This window comes from Triticum aestivum, chromosome 1B (assembly GCF_018294505.1).
Source record: "Triticum aestivum cultivar Chinese Spring chromosome 1B, IWGSC CS RefSeq v2.1, whole genome shotgun sequence".
NCBI lineage: Eukaryota > Viridiplantae > Streptophyta > Magnoliopsida > Poales > Poaceae > Triticum > Triticum aestivum.
In genome coordinates, this window is record NC_057795.1 from 604452516 (window position 1) to 604479185 (window position 26670).

The 26670-nt window shown below is 45.2% G+C and overlaps 1 protein-coding gene across 1 annotated transcript; it reads right to left on the bottom strand.

The window, feature by feature from the left end:
* Positions 1 to 821: 821 nt before the first annotated feature.
* Positions 822 to 2195, bottom strand: LOC123096828 (uncharacterized). The gene is made up of 2 exons (XM_044518605.1): positions 1779 to 2195; positions 822 to 1655 (listed from the first exon to the last, which is right to left on the bottom strand). Exons 1-2 carry the CDS (start codon positions 2189 to 2191, stop codon positions 1130 to 1132), a joined length of 939 nt encoding a protein of 312 aa, XP_044374540.1. The 5' UTR covers positions 2192 to 2195; the 3' UTR covers positions 822 to 1129.
* Between the last annotated feature and the right edge of the window lie 24475 nt (positions 2196 to 26670).

Sequence of the window (26670 nt, forward strand, 5' to 3'; positions counted from 1 at the left end):
CCACTTAATCGCGATGAGGTATTAGCAGATTTTTGTGTGTACGCACAAGATTTGTGGTTGTCTCGCCCCCCTATGCCTCTCGTAGTCAAAGCCCACATATATATCACGTAGTGTAGCAGGTCAAAGCCCATGTATATGCACGTAGCAGGTCAGAGGCCCAAATATTATAGTAGAAGAAAAAGAAAAGAAAAACAGCCCACCGTGAAAGAGGACCCAGGCTCGCGCACGTCGCACGTACACGGTAGTTTTTTCTAGTCGCTTGTTTTCAATCTGCTAGTTTCTGCGATCGGAAAAAATTCGCCGCCGCCGCTGCTACCTCCGCCGCCGCCGCTGCCGCCGCCTCCGCCTAGTAGGCAAGCGCCGTCGCGCAGATCCGCAGGCACATTCCGGCCGGCCGACAGAGACCAAGCGAGGAGAAAGGGTTAGTTTATTCTTTTTAGGATTAGATGAGTTTGTGTCTTACAATGTCATTGTAGAACTATATACAAGGAAAACTTATTAGAAAATTTTCGATTCTCTAATTGTGTTTGTGTAGACATGAAAATGAAGAGATATGAATCAATTCATAATTTTTATGCCAATTGGTTCAAGCTGTTTGCCATGTGAGCATGATGCAAATGCAAACGATCTGCAACCTAGCCAAGAGAACTACCCTAATCCTGCTGAAGATGATCATCAACCTGATCCCACCATGGACCTGACGATGCATGACCTCCTCTATGCCTCCATGGTACGACTCCTCTCATCAACTTCAAATCTTAAAAAAAATGTCTAACATGAATGATCGTTGATTGATGGGCATGACAATCAGATTGGAATCAATTATTTGTAGTATAGTGTACCAAATTTTGCTATACAAATTTAATAAAATTTGAAATTGTCTTGTCAAAGATGGACAATTTGGTAGTCTTCTTCTAGTGTTTACATCAATGAAAACATGATTTCAATTTCGGCCTTTTACACGGTCTTAATGTTTTTTGGCTGGGTCGAAGCTCATTAGTATGTAAGAGCTCAAGTGAGGAACTCGCCCCCCTATACCAAATGGCGAGTAATCTGCGCCGGCGCACCGGCCCAAAGTTTGGGCCGGTCACACCCAGCCGCAGGATGCCACTTGTTCTGGCCGTTCGATCTAGCGGAAAAAAAAACTGATTCGTCCCAGATCTTCTTCCTCCTCGTGCATCTCACGCTCGTGCAGATCCCCGCATCTCTGCCATCTCGCGCAGCTCCCCTCCGGTGCCTCATCTCCCCTCCGGTGGCCTTCCTCGTCGCCGATCCGCACCCTCGCCGGCCATCCTCGTCGTTGGTTCCCACCCTCGCCGGTCCTCCTCGTCACTGCCTCGACCCATGCAACAGCTGCACCTGCAGTTGCAGCTCTCAGCGGCTCCGGTTGCAGCTTCGCCGCCGCCCCTCGCCGTTGATGCTCGCTGAACGGAATTGCGTCGACGACTCCCACCAGCCAATCACGCCATTGAACGGATGTAGCAAAAAACTTATCTGGTCGTAGCAAAACCTGACAACGGTTGCAGCAAAAACGCTGTCGCCGCCGTCGCGAGGTCGCAGCTCCGTCTTGATGGATGTAGCAAAAAGTTCGCCGGTAGTAGCAAAAATTAATGCCGGTTCCAGCAAAAAATCTCAGCAAACGAAAGCTCAATTGTCTGTTGAAACAAAAGAATTAGCCGGTTCCAGCAAATAAAAATGTCGCTTCCAGCAAACAAAAAATTCAGCAAAACTCTGATGGTTGGTTCCAGCAAAAAAAATGCCGGTTGTAGCATCCCTACCGTGGGATGTAGCATTTCTCGCGAGTGGTTGTAGCATCTCGCTGCCGTTTGCAGCACAACATCCATGGCGGCTGCCGCCTCATCATGCTTGTCGAACTTGCGCGTGGGGGTGTGGCAGCGGTGGGGAAAAGAGAAGGCTCGCCGTGAGGTGGCTGGAGTGCAGCACCGGTACCCCCTTGTAGCATAACTCGCCGCCCCTCGTGCATCACCAGCAGCTCGCGGAGTGGTTCGTTGCGGGAGAAAGAAAGAGAAAAGGCAGTGGAGAAAGAGTGGATACTACGGGAGGAAGAAGAAAGAAGAAAGAGATAAGGTGTGGTGGGAGACGAATGAGATAAGATGTGGTGTGGAGTGGGCCACATGGCCCCACGTGATCCCCAGCCACTTGACGCGTTTGGGCAGGACGAGTGGCGCATGGGCCGGTGAGCTGCAGTGCGTGCCGAGGCGTCCGGCGGAACGGTTCGGCCGGCGCGCCGTTTATAAACGTTTCCCATACCAAATTCCTGGCTCCGTCCCTGCCCACGATCGTCAGCTAAGCACTGGACAGGCCACGCACCCTCGACGTGGACACGCAGCGCCTGGCGGCCCGCTGCTACCAGCAGCCACCCACTCCTTGGGCAAAACCTCCATAGCGATACGAAGAGCACGTTGCCCGGCACATGCTTTCCTAGATCAATCATCCGCCGCTCCGTCCAGACACCGATGCCACTGCCGCCGCCGCCACCGCCATCGAGCTCCCAAATGCGGATCTTGTCTCCGCCAATCGACATGGCCATGGACATGGCCACGGACAGCCGCAGCCCGTCGCCAGAGGTAGCCAGTGCGAGGACCCTGAAACTCAGCCAGTCTGGCGCATGGTTTTGGGTACCGCCCGAGAAAAACGGATACCGGGCGGTTACCGCATTTCTCGCCGCCCCACGAGAAATACCTATCCCGAGCAAAAAATACCGGAATTTTTGAATAATTTGAATTTGAACGATAAAGGTCTAATAAATTAGCGTTGTTTCTCGTTTGAGACAACGCCCTTACTGTGACGTAGTGGTAACCATCTGTTATGCGCCTCGAGAGGAAGCTGGTTTTTTGCTGTTCTTTTTGTTATTTTTCAAAATAGGCAGTAAAAAACGTGAAAAAATGAGAGTCCAGAGAATCGAACTCGCAATCTCAACAGAGCTAAGGGCGCACATAGTTGAAGTACCACTGAGCTACTACCTCTTTTTTGATTGCTATCAGTTCAAGGTTTTATTATATCGAAGTTAGAATTGTTTGAATTCAAAATTTAATTGCAAATTTCGTCCGAAATTTGTTCGGTATTTTTCGGTAACCGTGGTTACCGGGAATATCGCCCACCCACGAGAAAATTTGCCTATTTGGGATCCAAAACCTTGGTCTGGCGTCCAGCATTCCTCCGGTAAATCCGTCGCCCTCGTGCGTCAAGTGCGCACGTCCACAGAGACGATCTGCTTCATCTCCCAGTTGGCGTAGGCAAGCCAGTAGACGACACCGCCGCAGACAGCTTCGTGGCCGCTGAGCATACTCACCCTGATCTCCGGGGAGCTCATGGCCGGGCCCCACTCGCCGGCCTTTGAGGGGAAGACCTGACGCGTCACCACGCCCTCGTCGTAGCTTGCTGCGAGTATCGCGAACTCTTCTGCTGTGCTCGGCTGGGGAAAATTGTGGCCAGTGAGCAGAACGTAGACGCGAGGCTTGAACTGGACGGCGGCGGCGGCGCCTTCGAGGACGGTGTGGTTCCCATTCATCGGGTTGTAGAGGCAGAGGTCTCGGCTTCCTCCGAGAAGGACGAGGCCGTCGCGCGAGGAGAGCGTCTTGGCGTAATAGGATAGGTCAATGCCGGCGGCATGATCGGCCAGGGTGATGTCAACGAGCAGGTCGGGGCAGAAGCGGTCCGGCCGAGGACGGAGGCATGGCGCGCCGGCGACGATGGCACACCGCCACCGCTTGCAGGCGACGGCGCATCGAAAGAGGGTGGAGGCGTCCACCCGGCGGAAGATCTCTAGAAGGATGTCGCACGGCAGCGCCTCCATCAATCTTTTCCACGTCTCGTCGGAGAGGAGGTTAGGGTTGCAAACCACTATTGTTTTTTTTGTCTAATATAAAGGGTTGCAAAACCTTGATCGATCTACTAAGAAAACCACCAGACTAGACGCGCACGATATATATTTTCTCACGTATATTTATGGGTCTTACAGGCAAGCGCCTAGCAGTAATTGTTGACCCTTTAGAACCGTTGGATTTAGACCCAACGCCCTTTTTTTTCAATACGGCTCTTGACGAACACTGCTTAGAGCAACTCTAGCAGACCCCGTAAAAAGCCTCGACCCGTAAAATAACAGCCAAAATACGGGTCGGTGCGGAAAATCATGCCCGAACAGACCCCGCAAAGGCGATCGGCCAGCAAAATATTTTGGGGGGCGCGGCAAAATCTCGGCCCCAACCCGCGAATACGCGGGTTTCCCCCTTGCCACTGCAGTGCCCTGCATATAAGCAGAAGTGGTTGGTGAGGGGGGGGGGGGCATTTCAGCCCACACTTTCCCCACCAACCACCTCCCCTCTCCCCCTCGCTCTGTCGCTGGACCGCCGCCCAAGATTCTGGCAAAAGCAGCCGACGGGAGCACGCCGAAAGGCCGCCACATGCACGAGGCCTCCCCTCCCCCCTCCTGCGTTGACGGCCGAAAAGTTGTGGATCTGCGGCCCTTCATCGCGGGCCGCCGGATTTGGCTTTTCCGGCCGTCGGTGGCTGCGCAAAGCGATGGAATGGTCGGGGAGCATCTCCCGCAGCCCCGGCAAGGTCGCATCGCCGCATGCAGGTACGGGTTCGTTCTCCCACCGTCGCCGACGGTTTGCGGGCATGGATTCGTCCGGCCGTCTACCGGGCTCGGCGCTCGCGCAGCGGCTCTGTGGCTCGCCGATGCCGCTCATACAGTGCGACGACTGCACGCGGTGTTGGGGAACGTAGTAATTTCAAAAAAATTCCTACGTACACGCAAGATCATGGTGATGGCATAGCAACGAGAGGGGAGAGTGTTGTCCACGTACCCTCGTAGACGTAAGCGGAAGCGTTATGACAACGCGGTTGATGTAGTCATACGTCTTCACGATCCAACCGACCCAAGTACCGAACGCACGGCACCTCCGAGTTCAGCACACGTTCAGCTCGATGACGATCCCCGGACTCCGATCCAGCAAAGTTTCGGGGATGAGTTCCGTCAGCACGACGGCGTGGTGACGATGATGATGTTCTACCGGCGCAGGGCTTCACCTAAACTCCGCGACGATATGACCGAGGTGGAATATGGAGGAGGGGGGCACCGCACACGGCTAAGGAACGATCCGTAGATCAACTTCTTTGTCTTAGGGTGCCCCCTTGCCCCCGTATATAAAGGAGCAAGGGGGGAGGAGGCCGGCCCTAGGAGGGGGCGCGCCAAGTGTGGAGTCCTACTAGGACTCCCTAGTCCTAGTAGGATTCCACCTCCCTTGTTGGAGTAGGAGAAGGGGAAAGAGGGGGAGAGGAAGAAGGAAAGGGGGGCTGCGCCCCTTGTCCAATTCGGACCAGAGGGGGGCGCAGGCCTCCTTCCTTTTGGCCTCTCTCCTCTATTCCCGTATGGCCCAATAAGGCCCATATACTCCCCGGCGAATTCCCGTAACTCTCCGGTACTCCGAAAAATACCCGAATCACTCGGAACCTTTCCGAACTCCGAATATAGTCGTCCAATATATCGATCTTTACGTCTCGACCATTTCGAGACTCCTCGTCATGTCCCCGATCTCATCCGGGACTGCGAACTCCTTCGGTACATCAAAACTCATAAACTCATAATATAACTGTCATCGAAACCTTAAGCGTGCGGACCCTACGGGTTCGAGAACTATGTAGACATGACCTAGAACTATTCTTGGTCAATAACCAATAGCGGAACCTGGATGCCCATATTGGCTACTACATATTCTACGAAGATCTTTATCGGTCAAACCGCATAACAACATACTTTGTTCCCTTTGTCATCGGTATGTTACTTGCCCGAGATTCGACCGTCGGTATCTCAATACCTAGTTCAATCTCGTTACCGGCAAGTCTCTTTACTCGTTACGTAATGCATCATTCCGTAACTAACTCATTAGCTACATTGCTTGCAAGGCTTATAGTGATGTGCATTACCGAGAGGGCCCAGAGATACCTCTCCGACAATCGGAGTGACAAAACCTAATCTCGAAATACGCCAACCCAACATGTACCTTTGAAGACACCTGTAGTACTCCTTTATAATCATCCAGTTACGTTGTGACGTTTGGTAGAACCCAAAGTGTTCCTCCGGTAAACGGGAGTTGCATAATCTCATAGTTACAGGAACATGTATAAGTCATGAAGAAAGCAATAGCAATATACTAAACGATCAAGTGCTAGGCTAACGGAATGGGTCATGTCAATCACATCATTCTTCTAATGATGTGATCCCATTAATCAAATGACAACACATGTCTATGGTTAGGAAACATAACCATCTTTGATTAATGAGCTAGTCAAGTAGAGGCATACTAGTGACTATATGTTTGTCTATATATTCACACATGTATCATGTTTCCGGTTAATACAATTCTAGCATGAATAATAAACATTTATCATGATATGAGGAAATAAATAATAACTTTATTATTGCCTCTAGGGCATATTTCCTTCAGTCCCACTTGCACTAGAGTCAATAATCTAGTTCACATCATCATGTGATTCAACACCAATATTCACATCTGTATGTGATTAACACCCATAGTTCACATCGTCATGTGACCAACACCCAAAGGGTTTACTAGAGTCAATAATCTAGTTCACATAGCTATGTGGCTAACACCCAAAGAGTACTAAGGTGTGATCATGTTTTGCTCGTGAGAGAAGCTTAGTCAACGGGCCTGTCACATTCAGAGCCGTATGTATTTTGCAAATATTCTATGTCTATAATGCTCTGCACAGAGCTACTCTATTGCTCCCACTTTCAATATGTATCCAGATTGAGACTTAGAGTCATCTGGATCAATGTAAAAGTTTGCATCGATGTAACTTTTACGACGAACTCTTTTATCATCTCCATAATCGAGAAACATCTCCTTATTCCACTAAGGATAATTTTGATCAATGTCCAGTGATCTACTCTTAGATCACTATTGTACTCGTTTGCCAAACCAGGGCAGAGTATACAATAGTTCTGGTCCATAGCATGGCATACTTTTATAGAACCTATGACTGATGCATAGGGAATGACTTTCATTCTTTTTCTATTTTCTGTCGTGGTCGGGATTTGAGTCTTACTCAATTTCATACCTTTGCAACACAGGCAAGAATTCTTTCTTTGACTGTTCCATTTTGAACTACTTCAAAATCTTGTCAAGGTATGTACTTATTGAAAATCTTATCAAGCGTCTTGATCTATCTCAATAGATCTTGATGCTCAATATGTAAGTAGTTTTATTGATGTCTTTCTTTTTAAAGAACTCCTTTCAAATACTCCTTTATGCTTTCCAGAAAAATTCTACATCATTTCTGATCAACAATATGTTACTCACATATATTTATCAGAAAGGCGGTAGTGCTCCCACTCACTTTATTGTAAATGCATACCTTTCCAAAAGTCTGTATAAAAACCATATGCTTTGATCAACTCATCAAAGCGTATATTCTAACTCTGAGATGCTTGCACCAGTCTATTGATGGATCGCTGGAGCTTGCACAATTTGTTAGCACCTTTAGGATTGACAAAACCTTCTGGTTGCATCATATAAAACTCTTCTTTAATAAAACCATTAAGGAATGCAGTTTTGACATCCATTTGCCAGATTTCATAAAATGTGGCAATTGCTAACATGATTCGGACAGACTTAAGCATCGCTACAGTTGAGAAAATCTCATTGTAGTCAACACCTTGAACTTGTCGAAAAACCTTTCACAACAAGTCGAGCTTTGTAGATAGTAACACTACTATCAGTGTCTGTCTTCCTCTTGAAGATCCATTTATTTAATTTGGCTTGCTGATCATCGAGCAAGTCAACCAAAGTCCACACTTTGTTCTCATATATGGATCCTATCTCAGATTTTATGGCCTCAAGCCATTTCGCGGAATCTGGGCTCATCATCGCTTCCTCATAGTTCGTAGGTTCATCATGGTCTAGTAACATGACTTCTAGAACACGATTACCGTATCACTCTGGTGCGGATCTTATTCTGGAAGACCTATGAGGTTCGGTAGTAACTTGATCTGAAGCTTCATGATCATCACCATTAGCTTCCTCACTAATTGGTGTAGGAATCACAGGAACTGATTCTGTGATGAACTACTTTCCAATAAGGGAGCAGGTACAGTTACCTCATCAAGTTCTACTTTCCTCCCACTCACTTCTTTCGAGAGAAACTCCTTCTCTAGAAAGGATCCATCTTAGCAACAAATAACTTGCCTTCGGATCTGTGATAGAAGGTGTACCCAACAGTTTCTTTTGGGTATTCTATGAAGACGCACTTCTCCGATTTAGGTTCGAGCTTATCAGGTTGAAACTTTTTCATATAAGCATCGCAACTCCAAACTTTAAGAAACGACGGCTTAGGTTTACTGCTAAACCATAGTTCATATGGTGTCGTCTCAACGGATTTAGATGGTGCCCTTTTAACGTGAATGCAGCTGTCTCTAATGCATAACCCCAAAACAATAGTGGTAAATCAGTAAGAGACATCATAGATCACACAATATCCAATAAAGTGCGGTTACGACGTTCGGACACACCATAACATTGTGGTGTTCCAGGTGGCGTGAGCTGTGAAACTATTCCACATTGTTTTAATTGAAGACCAAACTCGTAACTCAAATATTTGTCTCCGCGATCAGATCGCAGAAACTTTATTTTCTTGGTACGATGATTTTTCCACTTCACTCTGAAATTCTTTGAACCTTTCAACTATTTCAGACTTATATTTCATCAAGTAGATATACCCATATCTGCTCAAATCATCTTGTGAAGGTCAGAAAATAACGATACTTGCCACGAGCATCAACACTCATTGGATCGCATACATCGGTATGTATTATTTCCAATAAGTCAGTAGCTTGTTCCATTGTTCCGGAGAACGGAGTTTTAGTCATCTTGCCCAAAAGGCACGGTTCGCAAGCATCAAATGATTCATAACCAAGTGATTCCGAAAATCCATCTTTATGGAGTTTCTTCATGCGCTTTACACCGATATGACCCAAACGGCAGTGCCACAAATAGGTTGCACTTATCATTATTAACTTTGCATCTTTTGGCATCAATATTATGAATATGTGTATCACTACGATCGATATCCAACAAACTATTTTCATTGGGTGTATAACCATTGAAGGTCTTATTCATGTAAACAGAATAACAATTATACTTTAACTTCAAATGAATAACTGTATCGCAATAAACATGATCAAATCATATTCATGCTCAACGCAAACGCTAAATAAAATTTATTTAGGTTTAACACTAATCCCGAAAGTATAGGGAGTGTGTGATGATGATCATATCAATCTTGGAACTATTTCCAACACTCATCGTCACTTCCCCTCAACTAGTCTATGTTTATTCTGTAACTCCTGTTTCGAGTTACTAATCTTAGTAACCGAATAAGTATCAAATACTCAGGGGCTACTATAAACACTAGTAAGGCACACATCAATAACCTGTATATCAAATATACCCTTGTTCACTTTGCCATCCTTCTTATCCACCAAATATTCAGGGCATTTCCGCTTCTAGTGACCATTTCCTTTGCAGTGTAAGCACTTAGTTTCAGGCTTTGGTTCAGCTTTGGTCTTCTTCACGGGAGTGACAACTTGCTTTCCATTCTGCTTGAAGTTCCCTTTCTTTCCCTTTGCCTTTTTCTTGAAACTAGTGGTCTTGTCAATCATCAACACTTGATGCTCTTTCTTGATTTCTACCTTCGTCGATTTCAGCATCACGAAGAGCTCGGGAATCATTTTCGTCATCCCTTGCATTATAGTTCATCACGAAGTTCTACTAACTTGGTGGTGGTGACTAGAGAATTCTGTCAATCACTATCTTATCTGTAAGATTAACTCCCACTTGATTCAAGCGATTGTAGTACCTAGACAATCTGAGCACATGCTCACTAGTTGAGCGATTCTCCTCCATCTTTTAGCTATAGAACTTGTTGGAGACTTCATATCTCTCAACTCAGGTATTTGCTTGAAATATTAACTTCAACTCCTGGAACATCTCATATGGTCCATGACGTTCAAAACGTCTTTGAAGTCCCGATTCTAAGCCGTTTAAGTATGGTGCACTAAACTATCAAGTAGTCATCATTTTGAGCTAGCCAAACGTTCATAACGTCTGCATCTGCTCCTGCAATAGGTTTGTCACCTAGCGGTGCATCAAGGACATAATTCTTCTGTGCAGCAATGAGGATAAACCTCAGATCACGGATCCAATCTGCATCATTGCTACTAACATCTTTCAACACAATTTTCTCTAGGAACATATCAAAATAAACATATGAAAGCAACAACGCAAGCTATTGATCTACAACATAATTTGCAAAATACTACCAGGACTAAGTTCATGATAAATTAAAGATCAATTAATCATATTACTTAAGAACTCTCACTTAGAAAGACATCCCTCTAATCCTCTAAGTGATCACGTGATCCAAATCAACTAAACCATAACCGATCATCACGTGAAATGGAGTAGCTTTCAATGGTGAACATCATTATATTGATCATATCTACTATATGATTCACGCTCGACCTTTTGGTCTCCGTGTTCCGAGGCCATATCTGCATATGCTAGGCTCGTCAAGTTTAACCTGAGTATTCCGCGTGTGCAAAACTGGCTTGCACCCGTTGTAGATGGACGTAGAGCTTATCACACCCGATCATCACGTGGTGTCTGGGCACGACGAACTTTAGCAACGGTGCATACTCAGGGAGAACACTTCTTGATAATTAGTGAGAGATCATCTTATAATGCTACCGTCAAACAAAACAGAATAAGATGTATAACAGATAAACATCATATGCAATCAAAATATGTGACATGATATGGCCATGATCATCTTGCGCCTTTGATCTCCATCTCCAAAGTACTGTCATGATCTCTATCATCACCGGCACGACACCATGATCTTCATCATCTTGATCTATATCAATGTGTCGTCACATGGTCGTCTCGCTAACTATTGCTCTTGCAACTATTGCTATCGCATAGCGATAAAGTAAAGCAATTATTTGGCACTTGCATCTTATGCAACAAAGAGACAACCATAGAGCTTCTGCCAGTTGCCGATAACTTTAACAAAACATGATCATCTCATCCAACAACTTATATCTCATCACGTCTTGACCATATCACATCACAACATGCCCTGCAAAAATAAGTTAGACGTCCTCTACTTTGTTGTTGCAAGTTTTACGTGGCTGCTACGGGCTGAGCAAGAACCGTTCTTACCTACGCATCAAAACCACAACGATAGTTTGTCAAGTTGGTGCTGTTTTAACCTTCGCAAGGACCGGGCGTAGCCACACTCGGTTCAACTAAAGTTGGAGAAACAGACACCCGCCAGCCACCTGTGTGCAAAGCACGTCGGTAGAACCAGTCTCGCGTAAGCGTACGCGTAATGTCGGTCCGGGCCGCTTCATCCAACAATACCGCCGAACCAAAGTATGACATGCTGGTAAGCAGTATGACTTGTATCGCCCACAACTCACTTGTGTTCTACTCGTGCATATAACATCAAGGCATAAAACCTAGGCTCGGATGCCACTGTTGGGGAACGTAGTAATTTCAAAAAAATTCCTACGTACACGCAAGATCATGGTGATGGCATAGCAACGAGAGGGGAGAGTGTTGTCCACGTACCCTCGTAGACCGTAAGCGGAAGCGTTATGACACGCGGTTGATGTAGTCGTACGTCTTCACGATCCGACCGATCCAAGTACCGAACGCACGGCACCTCCTGTTGGAAATATGCCCTAGAGGCAATAATAAAAGTATTATTATTATATTTCCTTGTTCATGATAATTGTCTTTTATTCATGCTATAACTGTATTATCCGGAAATCGTAATACACGTGTGAATACATAGACCACAATATGTCCCTAGTGAGCCTCTAGTTGACTAGCTCGTTGTGATCAACATATAGTCATGGTTTCCTGGCTATGGACATTGGATGTCGTTGATAACGGGATCACATCATTAGGAGAATGATGTGATGGACAAGACCCAATCCTAAGCATAGCACAAAGATCGTGTAGTTCGTTTGCTAGAGCTTTGCCAATGTCAAGTATCTCTTCCTTTGACCATGAGATCGTGTAACTCCTGGATACCGTAGGAGTGCTTTGGGTGTATCAAACGTCACAACGTAACTGGGTGACTATAAAGGTACACTACAGGTATCTCCGAAAGTATCTATTGTTTTATGCGGATCGAGACTGGGATTTGTCACTCCGTGTAAACGGAGAGGTATCTCTGGGCCCACTCGGTAGGACATCATCATATGCGCAATGTGACCAAGGAGTTGATCACGGGATGATGTGTTACGGAACGAGTAAAGTGACTTGCCGGTAACGAGATTGAACAAGGTATCGGTATACCGACGATCGAATCTCGGGCAAGTAAAATACCGCTAGACAAAGGGAATTGTATACGGGATCGATTGAGTCCTTGACATCGTGGTTCATCCGATGAGATCATCGTGGAACATGTGGGAGCCAACATGGGTACCCAGATCCCGCTGTTGGTTATTGACCGGAGATCGTCTCGGTCATGTCTGCATGTCTCCCGAACCCGTAGGGTCTACACACTTAAGGTTCGATGACGCTAGGGTTATAAAGGAAGCTTGTATGTGGTTACCGAATGTTGTTCGGAGTCCCGGATGAGATCCCGGACGTCACGAGGAGTTCCGGAATGATCCGGAGGTAAAGATTTATATATAGGAAGTCCTATTTTCGGCCATCGGGACAAGTTTCGGGGTCATCGGTATTGTACCGGGACCACCGGAAGGGTCCCGGGGGCCCACCGGGTGGGGCCACCTGCCCTGGGGGGCCACATGGGCTGTAGGGGGTGCGCCTTGGCCTACATGGGCCAAGGGCACCAGCCCCAAGAGGCCCATGCGCCTAGGGAACCCTAGAGGGAAGAGTCCTTGAGGGGGAAGGCACCTCCGAGGTGCCTTGGGGAGGATGGACTCCTCCCCCTCCTCTTGGCCGCCGCACCAGATGCCATCTGGAGGCTGGCCGCCGCCCCTTGGGGTGGGAAACCCTAAAGGGGGCGCAGCTCTCCCCTTCCCCTATATATATGAGGCCTAGGGGCTGCCCATAACACGCGATTTGATCTCTCGTTAGTGCAGCCCTGCCCCTCTCCCTCCTCCTCCTCTCCCATGGTGCTTGGCGAAGCCCTGCGGGATTGCCAAGCTCCTCCATCACCACCATGCCGTTGTGCTGCTGCTGGATGGAGTCTTCCTCAACCTCTCCCTCTCTCCTTGCTGGATCAAGACGTGGGAGACGTCACCGGGCTGTACGTGTGTTGAACGCGGAGGTGCCGTCCGTTCGGCACTTGATCATCGGTGATCTGAATCACGACGAGTACGACTTCATCAACCCCGTTCACTTGAAAGCTTCCGCTTAGCGATCTACAAGGGTATGTAGATGCACTCCCCTTTCTACTCGTTGCTGGTCTCTCCATAGATAGATCTTGGTGTTACGTAGGAAAAATTTTGAATTTCTGCTACGTTCTCCAACAGTGGTATCAGAGCTAGGTCTATTGCGTAGATTCTTTGCACGAGTAGAACACAAAATAGTTGTGGGCGTTGATGTTGTTCAATATGCTTACCGTTACTAGTCCAATCTTGTTTCGACGGTATTGTGGGATGAAGCGGCCCGGACCGACCTTACACGTACTCTTACGTGAGACAGGTTCCACCGATTGACATGCACTTGGTGCATAAGGTGGCTAGCGGGTGCCAGTCTCTCCCACTTTAGTCGGAACGGATTCGATGAAAAGGGTCCTTATGAAGGGTAAATAGCAATTGGCATATCACGTTCTGGTCTTGCGTAGGTAAGAAACGTTCTTGCTAGAACCCATAGCAGCCACGTAAAACATGCAAACAACAATTAGAGGACGTCTAACTTGTTTTTGCAGGGTATGCTATGTGATGTGATATGGCCAAGAAGAATGTGATGAATGATATGTGATGTATGAGATTGATCATGTTCTTGTAATAGGATTCACGACTTGCATGTCGATGAGTATGACAACCGGCAGGAGCCATAGGAGTTGTCTTTATTTTTTGTATGACCTGCGTGTCCTTGAAGAACGCCATGTAACTTACTTTACTTTATTGCTAAACGCGTTAGCCATAGAAGTAGAAGTAGTCGTTGGCGTGACAACTTCATGAAGACACGATGATGGAGATCATGATGATGGAGATCATGGTGTCATGCCGGTGACGATGATGATCATGGAGCCCCGAAGATGAAGATCAAAAGGAGCAAAATGATATTGGCCATATCATGTCACTATTTGATTGCATGTGATGTTTATCATGTTTATGCATCTTGTTTACTTAGGACGACGGTAGTAAATAAGATGATCCCTTACAAAATTTCAAGAAGTGTTCTCCCCTAACTGTGCACCGTTGCTACAGTTCGTCGCTTCTAAGCACCACGTGATGATCGGGTGTGATGGATTCTTACGTTCACATACAACGGGTGTAAGACAGTTTTACACAGCGAAAACACTTAGGGATAACTTGACGAGCCTAGCATGTGCAGACATGGCCTCGGAACACGGAGACCGAAAGGTCGAGCATGAGTCGTATAGTAGATACGATCAACATGAAGATGTTCACCGATGATGACTAGTCCGTCTCACGTGATGATCGGACACGGCCTAGTTGACTCGGATCATGTGATCACTTAGATGACCAGAGGGATGTCTATCTAAGTGGGAGTTCATAAGATGAACTTAATTATCCTGAACATAGTCAAAAGACCTTTTGCAAATTATGTCGTAGCTCGCGCTTTAGTTCTACTGTTTTAGATATGTTCCTAGAGAAAATATAGTTGAAAGTTGACAGTAGCGATTATGCGGACACTAGAACGCTTATGTCCTTAATGCACTGCTCAGTGTGCTGAACCCCAAACGTCGTTTGTGGATGTTTCGAACATCGAACATACACGTTTTGATAACTACGTGATAGTTCAGTTAGATGGTTTAAGTAGAGGCACCAAAGACGTTTTCGAAACGTCGCGGAACATATGAGATGTTTCGAGGGCTGAAATTGGGATTTCAGGCTCGTGCCCACGTCAAGAGGTATAAGACCTCCGACAATTTTCTTAGCCTACAAACTAAGGGAGAAAAGCTCAATCGTTGAGCTTGTGCTCAGATTGTCTGAGTGCAACAATCACTTGAATCAAATGGGAGTTGATCTTCCAAATGAGATAGTGATGTTTCTCCAAAGTCATTACCGCCAAGCTGCTAGAGCATCGTGAAGAACTATAACATATCAGGGATAGATATGATGATCCTTGAGGTATTCACGATGTTTGACACCGTGAAAGTAGAAATCAAGAAGGAGCATCAATTGTTGGTGGTTGGTGAAACCACTAGTTTCAAGAAGGGCAAGGGCAAGAAGGGATACTTCATGAAACGGCAAATCGGCTGCTGCACTAGTGAAGAAACCCAAGGTTGAACCCAAACCCGAGACTAAGTGCTTCTGTAATAAGGGGAACAAATACTGGAGCAGCATTACCCTAGATACTTGGTAGATGAGAAGGCTGGCAAGGTCGATAGAAGTATATTGGATATACGTTATGTTAATGTGTACTTTACTAGTACTCCTAGTAGCACCAGGGTATTAAGATACCGGTTCAGTTGCTAAGTGTTAGTAACTCGAAATAAAAAGCTACAAAATAAAAGGAGACTAGCTAAAGGTTAGCTGACGATATGTGTTGGAAGTGTTTCCAAGGTTGATGTGATCAAGCATCGCACGCTCCCTCTACCACCGAGATTGGTGTTTGCGTTGAGCATAGACATGATTGGATTATGTCTATCGCAATACGGTTATTCATTTAAGGAGAATAATGGTTACTCTATTTATTTGAATAATACCTTCGATGGTCTTGCACCTAAATAAATGGTTTATTGAATCTCGATCGTAGTGATACACATTTTCATGCCAAAAGATATAAGATAGTAATGATAGTACCACTTACTTGTGGCACTGCCATGTAAGTCATAATGGTATAAAACGCATGAAGAAGCTCCATGTTGATGGATCTTTGGACTCACTCATTTTTGAAAAGTTTGAGACATGCGAACCATGTCTATTGGTATATATATGCATGAAGAAGCTCCATGCAAATGGACCGTTCGGACTCACTTGATTTTGAATCACTTGAGATATGCAAATCATACCACATAGGCAAGATGACTGAAAAGCCTCGGTTTCAATAAGATGGAACAAGATAGCAACTTGTTGGAAGTAACACATTTTGATGTGTGCAGTCCAATGAGTGCTGAGGCATGCAGTGAATATCGTTATGTTCTTACTTCACAGATGATTCGAGTAGATGTTGAGAATATTTACTTGATGAAACACAAGTCTGAATTATTGAATGGTTCAAGTAATTTCAGAGTGAAGTAGCAGATCATTGTGACAAGAGGATAAAATGTCTATGATATGATCATAGAGATGAATATCTGAGTTACGAGTTTTGGCACACAATTAAGACATTGTGGAAATTGTTTCGCAATTAATACCGCCTGGAACACCATAATGTGATGGTGTGTCCGAACATCATAGTTGCACCCTATTGGATATGGTGCGTACCATGATGTCTCTTATCGAATTACCACTATCGTTCATGGGTTAGGCATTAGAGACAACCACATTCACTTTAAATAGGGCACCACGTAATTCCGATGAGATGACTGAAGGAAATATGCCCTAGAGGCAATAATAAAGTTATTATTTATTTCCTTATAATCATGATAAATGTTTATTATTCATGCTAGAATTGTATTTACCGGAAACATAATACATGTGTGAATACATAGACAAACAGAGTGTCACTAGTATGCCTCTACTTGACTAGCTCGTTAATCAAAGATGGTTATGTTTCCTAACCATGAACAATGAGTTGTTATTTGATTAACGAGGTCACATCATTAGTAGAATGATCTGATTGACATGACCCATTCCATTAGCTTAGCACCCGATCGTTTAGTATGTTGCTATTGCTTTCTTCATGACTTATACATGTTCCTATGACTATGAGATTATGCAACTCCCGTTTACCGGAGGAACACTTTGGGTACTACCAAACGTCACAACGTAACTGGGTGATTATAAAGGAGTACTACAGGTGTCTCCAATGGTCGATGTTGGGTTGGCGTATTTAGAGATTAGGATTTGTCACTCCGATTGTTGGAGAGGTATCTCTGGGCCCTCTCGGTAATACACATCACATAAGCCTTGCAAGCATTACAACTAATATGTTAGTTGTGAGATGATGTATTACGGAACGAGTAAAGAGACTTGCCGGTAACGAGATTGAACTAGGTATTGGATACCGACGATCGAATCTCGGGCAAGTAACATACCGATGACAAAGGGAACAACGTATGCTGTTATGCGGTCTGACCGATAAAGATCTTCGTAGAATATGTAGGAGCCAATATGGGCATCCAGGTCCCGCTATTGGTTATTGACCAGAGACGTGTCTCGGTCATGTCTACATTGTTCTCGAACCCGTAGGGTCCGCACGCTTAAGGTTACGATGACAGTTATATTATGAGTTTATGCATTTTGATGTACCGAAGGTTGTTCGGAGTCCCGGATGTGATCACGGACATGACGAGGAGTCTCGAAATGGTCGAGACATAAAGATTGATATATTGGAAGTCTATGTTTGGACATCGGAAGTGTTCCGGGTGAAATCGGGATTTTACCGGGTTACCGGGAGGTTACCGGAACCCCCCGGGAGCCATATGGGCCATCATGGGCCTTAGTGGAAAGGAGAAAGGGGCAGCCCAAGGGGGCTGCACGCCTCCCCCCTTCCCCTAGTCCTATTAGGACTAGGAGAGGTGGCCGGCCACCCCTCTCCCTCTTTCCCCCTTGGGAATCCTAGTTGGAATAGGATTGGGGGGGGGGAGTCCTACTCCCGGTAGGAGTAGGACTCCTCCTGCGCCTCTCCCTCTTGGCCGGCGCACCCTCCCCCCTTGGCTCCTTTATATACGGAGGCAGGGGCACCTCTAAACACACAAGTTGACACAAGTTGATCCACGTGATCGATTCCTTAGCCGTGTGCGGTGCCCCCTGCCACCATATTCCTCGATAATACTGTAGCGGAGTTTAGGCGAAGCCCTGCTGCTGTAGTTCATCAAGATCGTCACCACACCGTCGTGCTGACGGAACTCTTCCCCGACACTTTGCTGGATCGGAGTCCGGGGATCGTCATCGAGCTGAACGTGTGCTCGAACTCGGAGGTGCCGTAGTTTCGGTGCTTGATCGGTTGGATCGTGAAGACGTACGACTACTTCCTCTACGTCGTGTCATCGCTTCCGCAGTCGGTCTGCGTAGGGTACATAGGCAATACTCTTCCCCTCGTTGCTATGCATCACATGATCTTGCATGTGCGTAGGAAAATTTTTGAAATTACTACGAAACCCAACAGTGGTATCAGAGCCAGGTTAATGATGTTGATGTTATATGCACGAGTAGAACACAAGTAAGTTGTGGACGATACAAGTCATACTGCCTACCAGCATGTCATACTTTGGTTCGGCGGTATTGTTGGACGAGACGACCCGGACCAACCTTACGCGTACACTTACGCGAGACCGGTTCCCTCGACGTGCTTTGCACAGAGATGGCTTGCGGGCGACTGCCTCTCCAACTTTAGTTGAACCAAGTATGGCTACGCCCGGTCCTTGCGAAGGTTAAAACGGAGTCTATTTGACAAACTATCGTTGTGGTTTTGATGCGTAGGTGAGATTGGTTCTTACTTAAGCCCGTAGCAGCCACGTAAAACATGCAACAACAAAGTAGAGGACGTCTAACTTGTTTTTGCAGGGCATGTTGTGATGTGATATGGTCAAGGCATGATGCTGAATTTTATTGTATGAAATGATCATGTTTTGTAACCAAGTTATCGGCAACTGGCAGGAGCCATATGGTTGTCGCTTTATTGTATGCAATGCAATCGCGATGTAATGCTTTACTTTATTACTAAACGGTAGTAATAGTCGTGGAAGCATAAGATTGGCGAGACGACAACGATGCTACGATGGAGATCAAGGTGTCGCGCCGGTGACGATGGTGATCATGACGGTGCTTCGGAGATGGAGATCACAAGCACAAGATGATGATGGCCATATCATATCACTTATATTGATTGCATGTGATGTTTATCTTTTTATGCATCTTATCTTGCTTTGATTGACGGTAGCATTATAAGATGATCTCTCACTAAATTATCAAGAAGTGTTCTCCCTGAGTATGCACCGTTGCCAAAGTTCGTCGTGCCCAGACACCACGTGATGATCGGGTGTGATAAGCTCTACGTCCATCTACAACGGGTGCAAGCCAGTTTTGCACACGCAGAATACTCAGGTTAAACTTGACGAGCCTAGCATATGCAGATATGGCCTCGGAACACGGAGACCGAAAGGTCGAGCGTGAATCATATAGTAGATATGATCAACATAACGATGTTCACCATTGATAACTACTCCATCTCACGTGATGATCGGTTATGGTTTAGTTGATTTGGATCACGTGATCACTTAGAGGATTAGAGGGATGTCTATCTAAGTGGGAGTTCTTTAGTAATATGATTAATTGAACTTAAAATTTATCATGAACTTAGTCCCTGATAGTATCTTGCTTGTTTATGTTGATTGTAGATAGATGGCTCGTGCTGTTGTTCTGTTAAATTTTAATGCGTTCCTTGAGAAAGCAAAGTTGAAAGATGATGGTAGCAATTACACGGACTGGGTCCGTAACTTGAGGATTATCCTCATTGCTGCACAGAAGAATTACGTCCTGGAAGCACCGCTGGGTGCCAGGCCTGCTGCTGGAGCAACGCCAGATGTTATGAACGTCTGGCAGAGCAAAGCTGATGACTACTCAATAGTTCAGTGTGCCATGCTTTACGGCTTAGAATCAGGACTTCAACGACGTTTTGAACGTCATGGAGCATATGAGATGTTCCAGGAGTTGAAGTTAATATTTCAAGCAAATGCCCGGATTGAGAGATATGAAGTCTCCAATAAGTTCTATAGCTGCAAGATGGAGGAGAACAGTTCTGTCAGTGAGCATATACTCAAAATGTCTGGGTATAATAATCACTTGATTCAATTGGGAGTTAATCTTCCGGATGATTGCGTCATCGATAGAATTCTCCAATCACTGCCACCAAGCTACAAGAGCTTCGTGATGAACTATAATATGCAAGGGATGAACAAGACTATTCCCGAGCTCTTCGCAATGCTGAAAGCTGCGGAGGTAGAAATCAAAAAGGAGCATCAAGTGTTGATGGTTAACAAAACCACTAGTTTCAAGAAAAAGGGCAAAGGAAAGAAGAAAGGGAACTTCAAGAAGAACAGCAAGCAAGTTGCTGCTCAAGATAAGAAACCCAAGTCTGGACCTAAGCCTGAAACTGAGTGCTTCTACTGCAAGCAGACTGGTCACTGGAAGCGGAACTGCCCCAAGTATTTGGCGGATAAGAAGGATGGCAAGGTGAACAAAGGTATATATGATATACATGTTATTGATGTGTACCTTACTAGAGCTCGCAGTAGCACCTGGGTATTTGATACTGGTTCTGTTGCTAATATTTGCAACTCGAAACAGGGACTACAGAATAAGCGGGTACTGGCAAAGGACGAGGTGACGATGCGCGTGGGAATCGGTTCCAAAGTCGATGTGATCGCGGTCGGCACGCTACCTCTACATCTACCTTCGGGATTAATATTAGACCTAAATAATTGTTATTTGGTGCCAGCGTTGAGCATGAACATTATATCTGGATCTTGTTTAATGCGAGACGGTTATTCATTTAAATCAGAGAATAATGGTTGTTCTATTTATATGAGTAATACCTTTTATGGTCATGCACCCTTGAAGAGTGGTCTATTCTTACTGAATCTCGATAGTAGTAATACACATATTCATAATGTTGAAACCAAAAGATGCAGAGTTGATAATGAAAGTGCAACTTATTTGTGGCACTGTCGTTTAGGTCATATCGGTGTAAAACGCATGAAGAAACTCCATACTAATGGACTTTTGGAACCACTTGATTATGAATCACTTGGTACTTGCGAATCGTGCCTCATGGGCAAGATGACTAAAACACCGTTCTCCGGTACTATGGAGAGAGCAACAGATTTGTTGGAAATCATACATACCGATGTATGTGGTCCGATGAATATTGAGGCTCGTGGCGGATATCGTTATTTTCTCACCTTCACAGATGATTTGAGCAGATATGGATATATCTACTTAATGAAGCATAAGTCTGAAACATTTGAAAAGTTCAAAGAATTTCAGAGTGAAGTTGAAAATCATCGTAACAAGAAAATAAAGTTTCTATGATCTGATCGTGGAGGAGAATATTTGAGTTACGAGTTTGGTGTACATTTGAAAAACTGTGGAATAGTTTCACAACTCACGCCACCCGGAACACCACAGCGCAATGGTGTGTCCGAACGTCGTAATCGTACTTTACTAGATATGGTGCGATCTATGATGTCTCTTACAGATTTACCGCTATCATTTTGGGGTTATGCTTTAGAGACGGCCGCATTCACGTTAAATAGGGCACCATCAAAATCCGTTGAGACGACGCCTTATGAACTATGGTTTGGCAAGAAACCAAAGTTGTCGTTTCTTAAAGTTTGGGGCTGAGATGCTTATGTGAAAAGGCTTCAACCTGATAAGCTCGAACCCAAATCGGAGAAATGTGTATTCATAGGATACCCAAAGGAAACTGTTGGGTACACTTTCTATCACAGATCCGAAGGCAAAACATTCGTTGCTAAGAATGGATCATTTCTAGAGAAGGAGTTTCTCTCGAAAGAAGTGAGTGGGAGGAAAGTAGAACTTGACGAGGTAACTGTACCTGCTCCCTTACTGGAGAGTAGTTCATCACAGAAAACTGTTTCAGTGACACCTACACCGGTTAGTGAGGAAGCCAATGATAATGATCATGAAACTTCAGATCAAGATACTACTGAACCACGTAGATCAACCAGAGTAAGATCCGCGCCAGAGTGGTACGGAAATCCTGTTCTGGAAGTCATGCTACTAGATCATGATGAACCTACGAACTATGAAGAAGCGATGGTGAGCCCAGATTCCGCAAAGTGGCTTGAAGCCATGAAATCTGAGATGGGATCCATGTATGAGAACAAAGTATGGACTTTGGTTGACTTGCCCGATGATCGGCAAGCAATTGAGAATAAATGGATCTTTAAGAAGAAGACTGACGCTGATGGTAATGTTACTGTCTACAAAGCTCGACTTGTCGCAAAAGGTTTTCGACAAGTTCAAGGGATTGACTACGATGAGACCTTCTCACCCGTAGCGATGCTTAAGTCCGTCAGAATCATGTTAGCAATTACCGCATTTTATGATTATGAAATTTGGCAGATGGATGTCAAAACTGCATTCCTGAATGGATTTCTGGAAGAAGAGTTGTATATGATGCAACCAGAAGGTTTTGTCGATCCAAAGGGAGCTAACAAAGTGTGCAAGCTCCAGCGATCCATTTATGGACTGGTGCAAGCCTCTCGGAGTTGGAATAAACGTTTTGATAGTGTGATCAAAGCATTTGGTTTTATACAGACTTTCGGAGAAGCCTGTATTTACAAGAAAGTGAGTGGGAGCTCTGTAGCATTTCTGATATTATATGTGGATGACATATTACTGATTGGAAATGATATAGAATTTCTGGATAGCATAAAGGGATACTTGAATAAAAGTTTTTCAATGAAAGACCTCGGTGAAGCTGCTTACATATTAGGCATTAAGATCTATAGAGATAGATCAAAACGCTTAATTGGACTTTCACAAAACACATACCTTGACAAAATTTTGAAGAAATTCAAAATGGATCAAGCGAAGAAAGGGTTCTTGCCTGTGTTACAAGGTGTGAAATTGAGTAAGACTCAATGCCCGACCACTGCAGAAGATAGAGAGAATATGAAAGATGTTCCCTATGCATCTGCCATAGGCTCTATCATGTATGCAATGCTGTGTACCAGACCTGATGTGTGCCTTGCTGTAAGTTTAGCAGGGAGGTACCAAAGTAATCCAGGAGTGGATCACTGGACAGCGGTCAAGAACATCCTGAAATACCTGAAAAGGACTAAGGATATGTTTCTCGTATATGGAGGTGACAAAGAGCTCACCGTAAAAGGTTACGTTGATGCAAGCTTTGACACTGATCCGGACGATTCTAAATCGCAAACCGGATACATGTTTACATTAAACGGTGGAGCTGTCAGTTGGTGCAGTTCTAAACAAAGCGTTGTAGCGGGATCTACATGTGAAGCGGAATACATAGCTGCTTCGGAAGCAGCAAATGAAGGAGTCTGGATGAAGGAGTTCATATCCGATCTAGGTGTCATACCTAGTGCATCGGGTCCAATGAAAATCTATTGTGACAATACTGGTGCAATTGCCTTAGCAAAGGAATCCAGATTTCACAAAAGGACCAAACACATCAAGAGACGCTTCAACTCCATCCGGGATCTAGTCCAGGTGGGAGACATAGAGATTTGCAAGATACATACGGATCTGAATGTTGCAGACCCGTTGACTAAGCCTCTTCCACGAGCAAAACATGATCAGCACCAAGGCTCCATGGGTGTTAGAATCATTACAGTGTAATCTAGATTATTGACTCTAGTGCAAGTGGGAGACTGAAGGAAATATGCCCTAGAGGCAATAATAAAGTTATTATTTATTTCCTTATAATCATGATAAATGTTTATTATTCATGCTAGAATTGTATTTACCGGAAACATAATACATGTGTGAATACATAGACAAACAAAGTGTCACTAGTATGCCTCTACTTGACTAGCTCGTTAATCAAAGATGGTTATGTTTCCTAACCATAAACAATGAGTTGTTATTTGATTAACGAGGTCACATCATTAGTAGAATGATCTGATTGACATGACCCATTCCATTAGCTTAGCACCCGATCGTTTAGTATGTTGCTATTGCTTTCTTCATGACTTATACATGTTCCTGTGACTATGAGATTATGCAACTCCCGTTTACCGGAGGAACACTTTGGGTACTACCAAACGTCACAACGTAACTGGGTGATTATAAAGGAGTACTACAGGTGTCTCCAATGGTCGATGTTGGGTTGGCGTATTTCGAGATTAGGATTTGTCACTCCGATTGTCGGAGAGGTATCTCTGGGCCCTCTCGGTAATACACATCACATAAGCCTTGCAAGCATTACAACTAATATGTTAGTTGTGAGATGATGTATTACGGAACGAGTAAAGAGACTTGCCGGTAACGAGATTGAACTAGGTATTGGATACCGACGATCGAATCTCGGGCAAGTAACATACCGATGACAAAGGGAACAACGTATGTTGTTATGCGGTCTGACCGATAAAGATCTTCGTAGAATATGTAGGAGCCAATATGGGCATCTAGGTCCCGCTATTGGTTATTGACCAGAGACGTGTCTCAGTCATGTCTACATTGTTCTCGAACCCGTAGGGTCCGCACGCTTAAGGTTACGATGACAGTTATATTATGAGTTTATGCATTTTGATGTACCGAAGGTTGTTCGGAGTCCCGGATGTGATCACGGACATGACGAGGAGTCTCGAAATGGTCGAGACATAAAGATTGATATATTGGAAGTCTATGTTTGGACATCGGAAGTGTTCCGGGTGAAATCGGGATTTTACCGGGTTACCGGGAGGTTACCGGAACCCCCCGGGAGCCATATGGGCCATCATGGGCCTTAGTGGAAAGGAGAAAGGGGCAGCCCAAGGGGGCTGCGCGCCTCCCCCCTTCCCCTAGTCCTATTAGGACTAGGAGAGGTGGCCGGCCACCCCTCTCCCTCTTTCCCCCTTGGGAATCCTAGTTGGAATAGGATTGGGGGGGGGGAGTCCTACTCCCGGTAGGAGTAGGACTCCTCCTGCGCCTCTCCCTCTTGGCCGGCGCACCCTCCCCCCTTGGCTCCTTTATATACGGAGGCAGGGGCACCTCTAAACACACAAGTTGACACAAGTTGATCCACATGATCGATTCCTTAGCCGTGTGCGGTGCCCCCTGCCACCATATTCCTCGATAATACTGTAGCGGAGTTTAGGCGAAGCCCTGCTGCTGTAGTTCATCAAGATCGTCACCACGCCGTCGTGCTGACGGAACTCTTCCCCGACACTTTGCTGGATCGGAGTCCGGGGATCGTCATCGAGCTGAACGTGTGCTCGAACTCGGAGGTGCCGTAGTTTCGGTGCTTGATCGGTTGGATCGTGAAGACGTACGACTACTTCCTCTACGTCGTGTCATCGCTTCCGCAGTCGGTCTGCATAGGGTACGTAGGCAATACTCTTCCCCTCGTTGCTATGCATCACATGATCTTGCGTGTGCGTAGGAAAATTTTTGAAATTACTACGAAACCCAACAATGACACCGTATGAATTATGGTTTAGAGAAACCTAAGTTGTCGTTTCTTAAAGGTTTGGGGCTGCGACGCTTATGTGAAAAAGTTTCAGGATTAAGCTCGAACCCAAAGCGGATAAAATACATCTTCATAGGACGCCCAAAACAGTTGGGTATACCTCCTAATTCAGATCCGAAAGCAATATGAATTGTTTCTAGAATCGGGTCCTTTCTCGAGGAAAGGTTTCTCTCGAAAGAGTTGAGTGGGAGGATGGTGGAGACTTGATGAGGTTATTGAACTGTCTCTTCAACTAGTGTGTGACAGGGCACAGGGAGTTGTTCCTGTGGCACCTACACCAATTGAAGTGGAAGCTTATGATATTGATCATGAAACTTCGGATCAAGTCACTCCCAAACCTCGTAGGATGACAAGGATGCGTACTACTTCAGAGTGGTATGTAATCCTGTCTTGAAGGTCATGTTGCTAGACAACAATGAACCTACGAGCTATGGAGAAGCAATGGTGGGCCCGAATTCCGACAAATGGTTAGAAGCCATGAAATCCGAGATAGTATCCATATATCAGAACAAAGCATGGACTTTGATGGACTTGCCCGATGATCGGCAATCCATTGAGATAAATGGATCTTTTAAGAAGAAGACGGACGTGGATGGTAATGTCACCATCTATGAAGCTCGACTTGTGGCGAAGTGTTTTCCGACAAGTTCAAGGAGTTGACTACGATGAGATTTTCTCACTCGTAGCGATGCTTAAAGTCCGTCGGATTCATGTTAGCATTAGCTGTATTTATGAAATCTGGCAGATGGATGTCAAAACGAGTTTCCTTACCAGTTTTCGTGAGGAAAGGTTGTATGTAATACAATCAGAAAGGTTTTGTCGATCCTAAGGATGCTAAAAGGTATGCTATCTCCAGAGATCCTTCTAAGGACTGGAGTGAGCATCTCGGAGTTGGAATGTATGCTTTGATGATGATCAAAGATTTTGGGTTTGTACAAAGTTTATGAGAAACTTGTATTTCCAAAGAAGTGAGTGGGAGCACTATAGAATTTCTGATGAGTATATGTTGTTGACATATTGATGATCAGAGATGATGTAGAATTTCTGGAAAGCATATAGGGTTATTTTGAAAGTGTTTTTCAATGGAAAGCCTGGATTAAGCTGCTTGAGCATTGAGCATCAAGAT

What these genes read in the sequence shown, in the direction of transcription:
- LOC123096828 (XM_044518605.1), bottom strand. Translation starts at nt 2,191, where the DNA reads ATGCGCCACTCGTCCTGCCCAAACGCGTCAAGTGGCTGGGGATCACGT. An exon ending in GAGAAATGCTACATCCCACG is followed by an intron (nt 1,656 to 1,778) that starts GTAGGGATGCTA and finishes TTGTTTCAACAG; the next exon opens with ACAATTGAGCTTTCGTTTGC.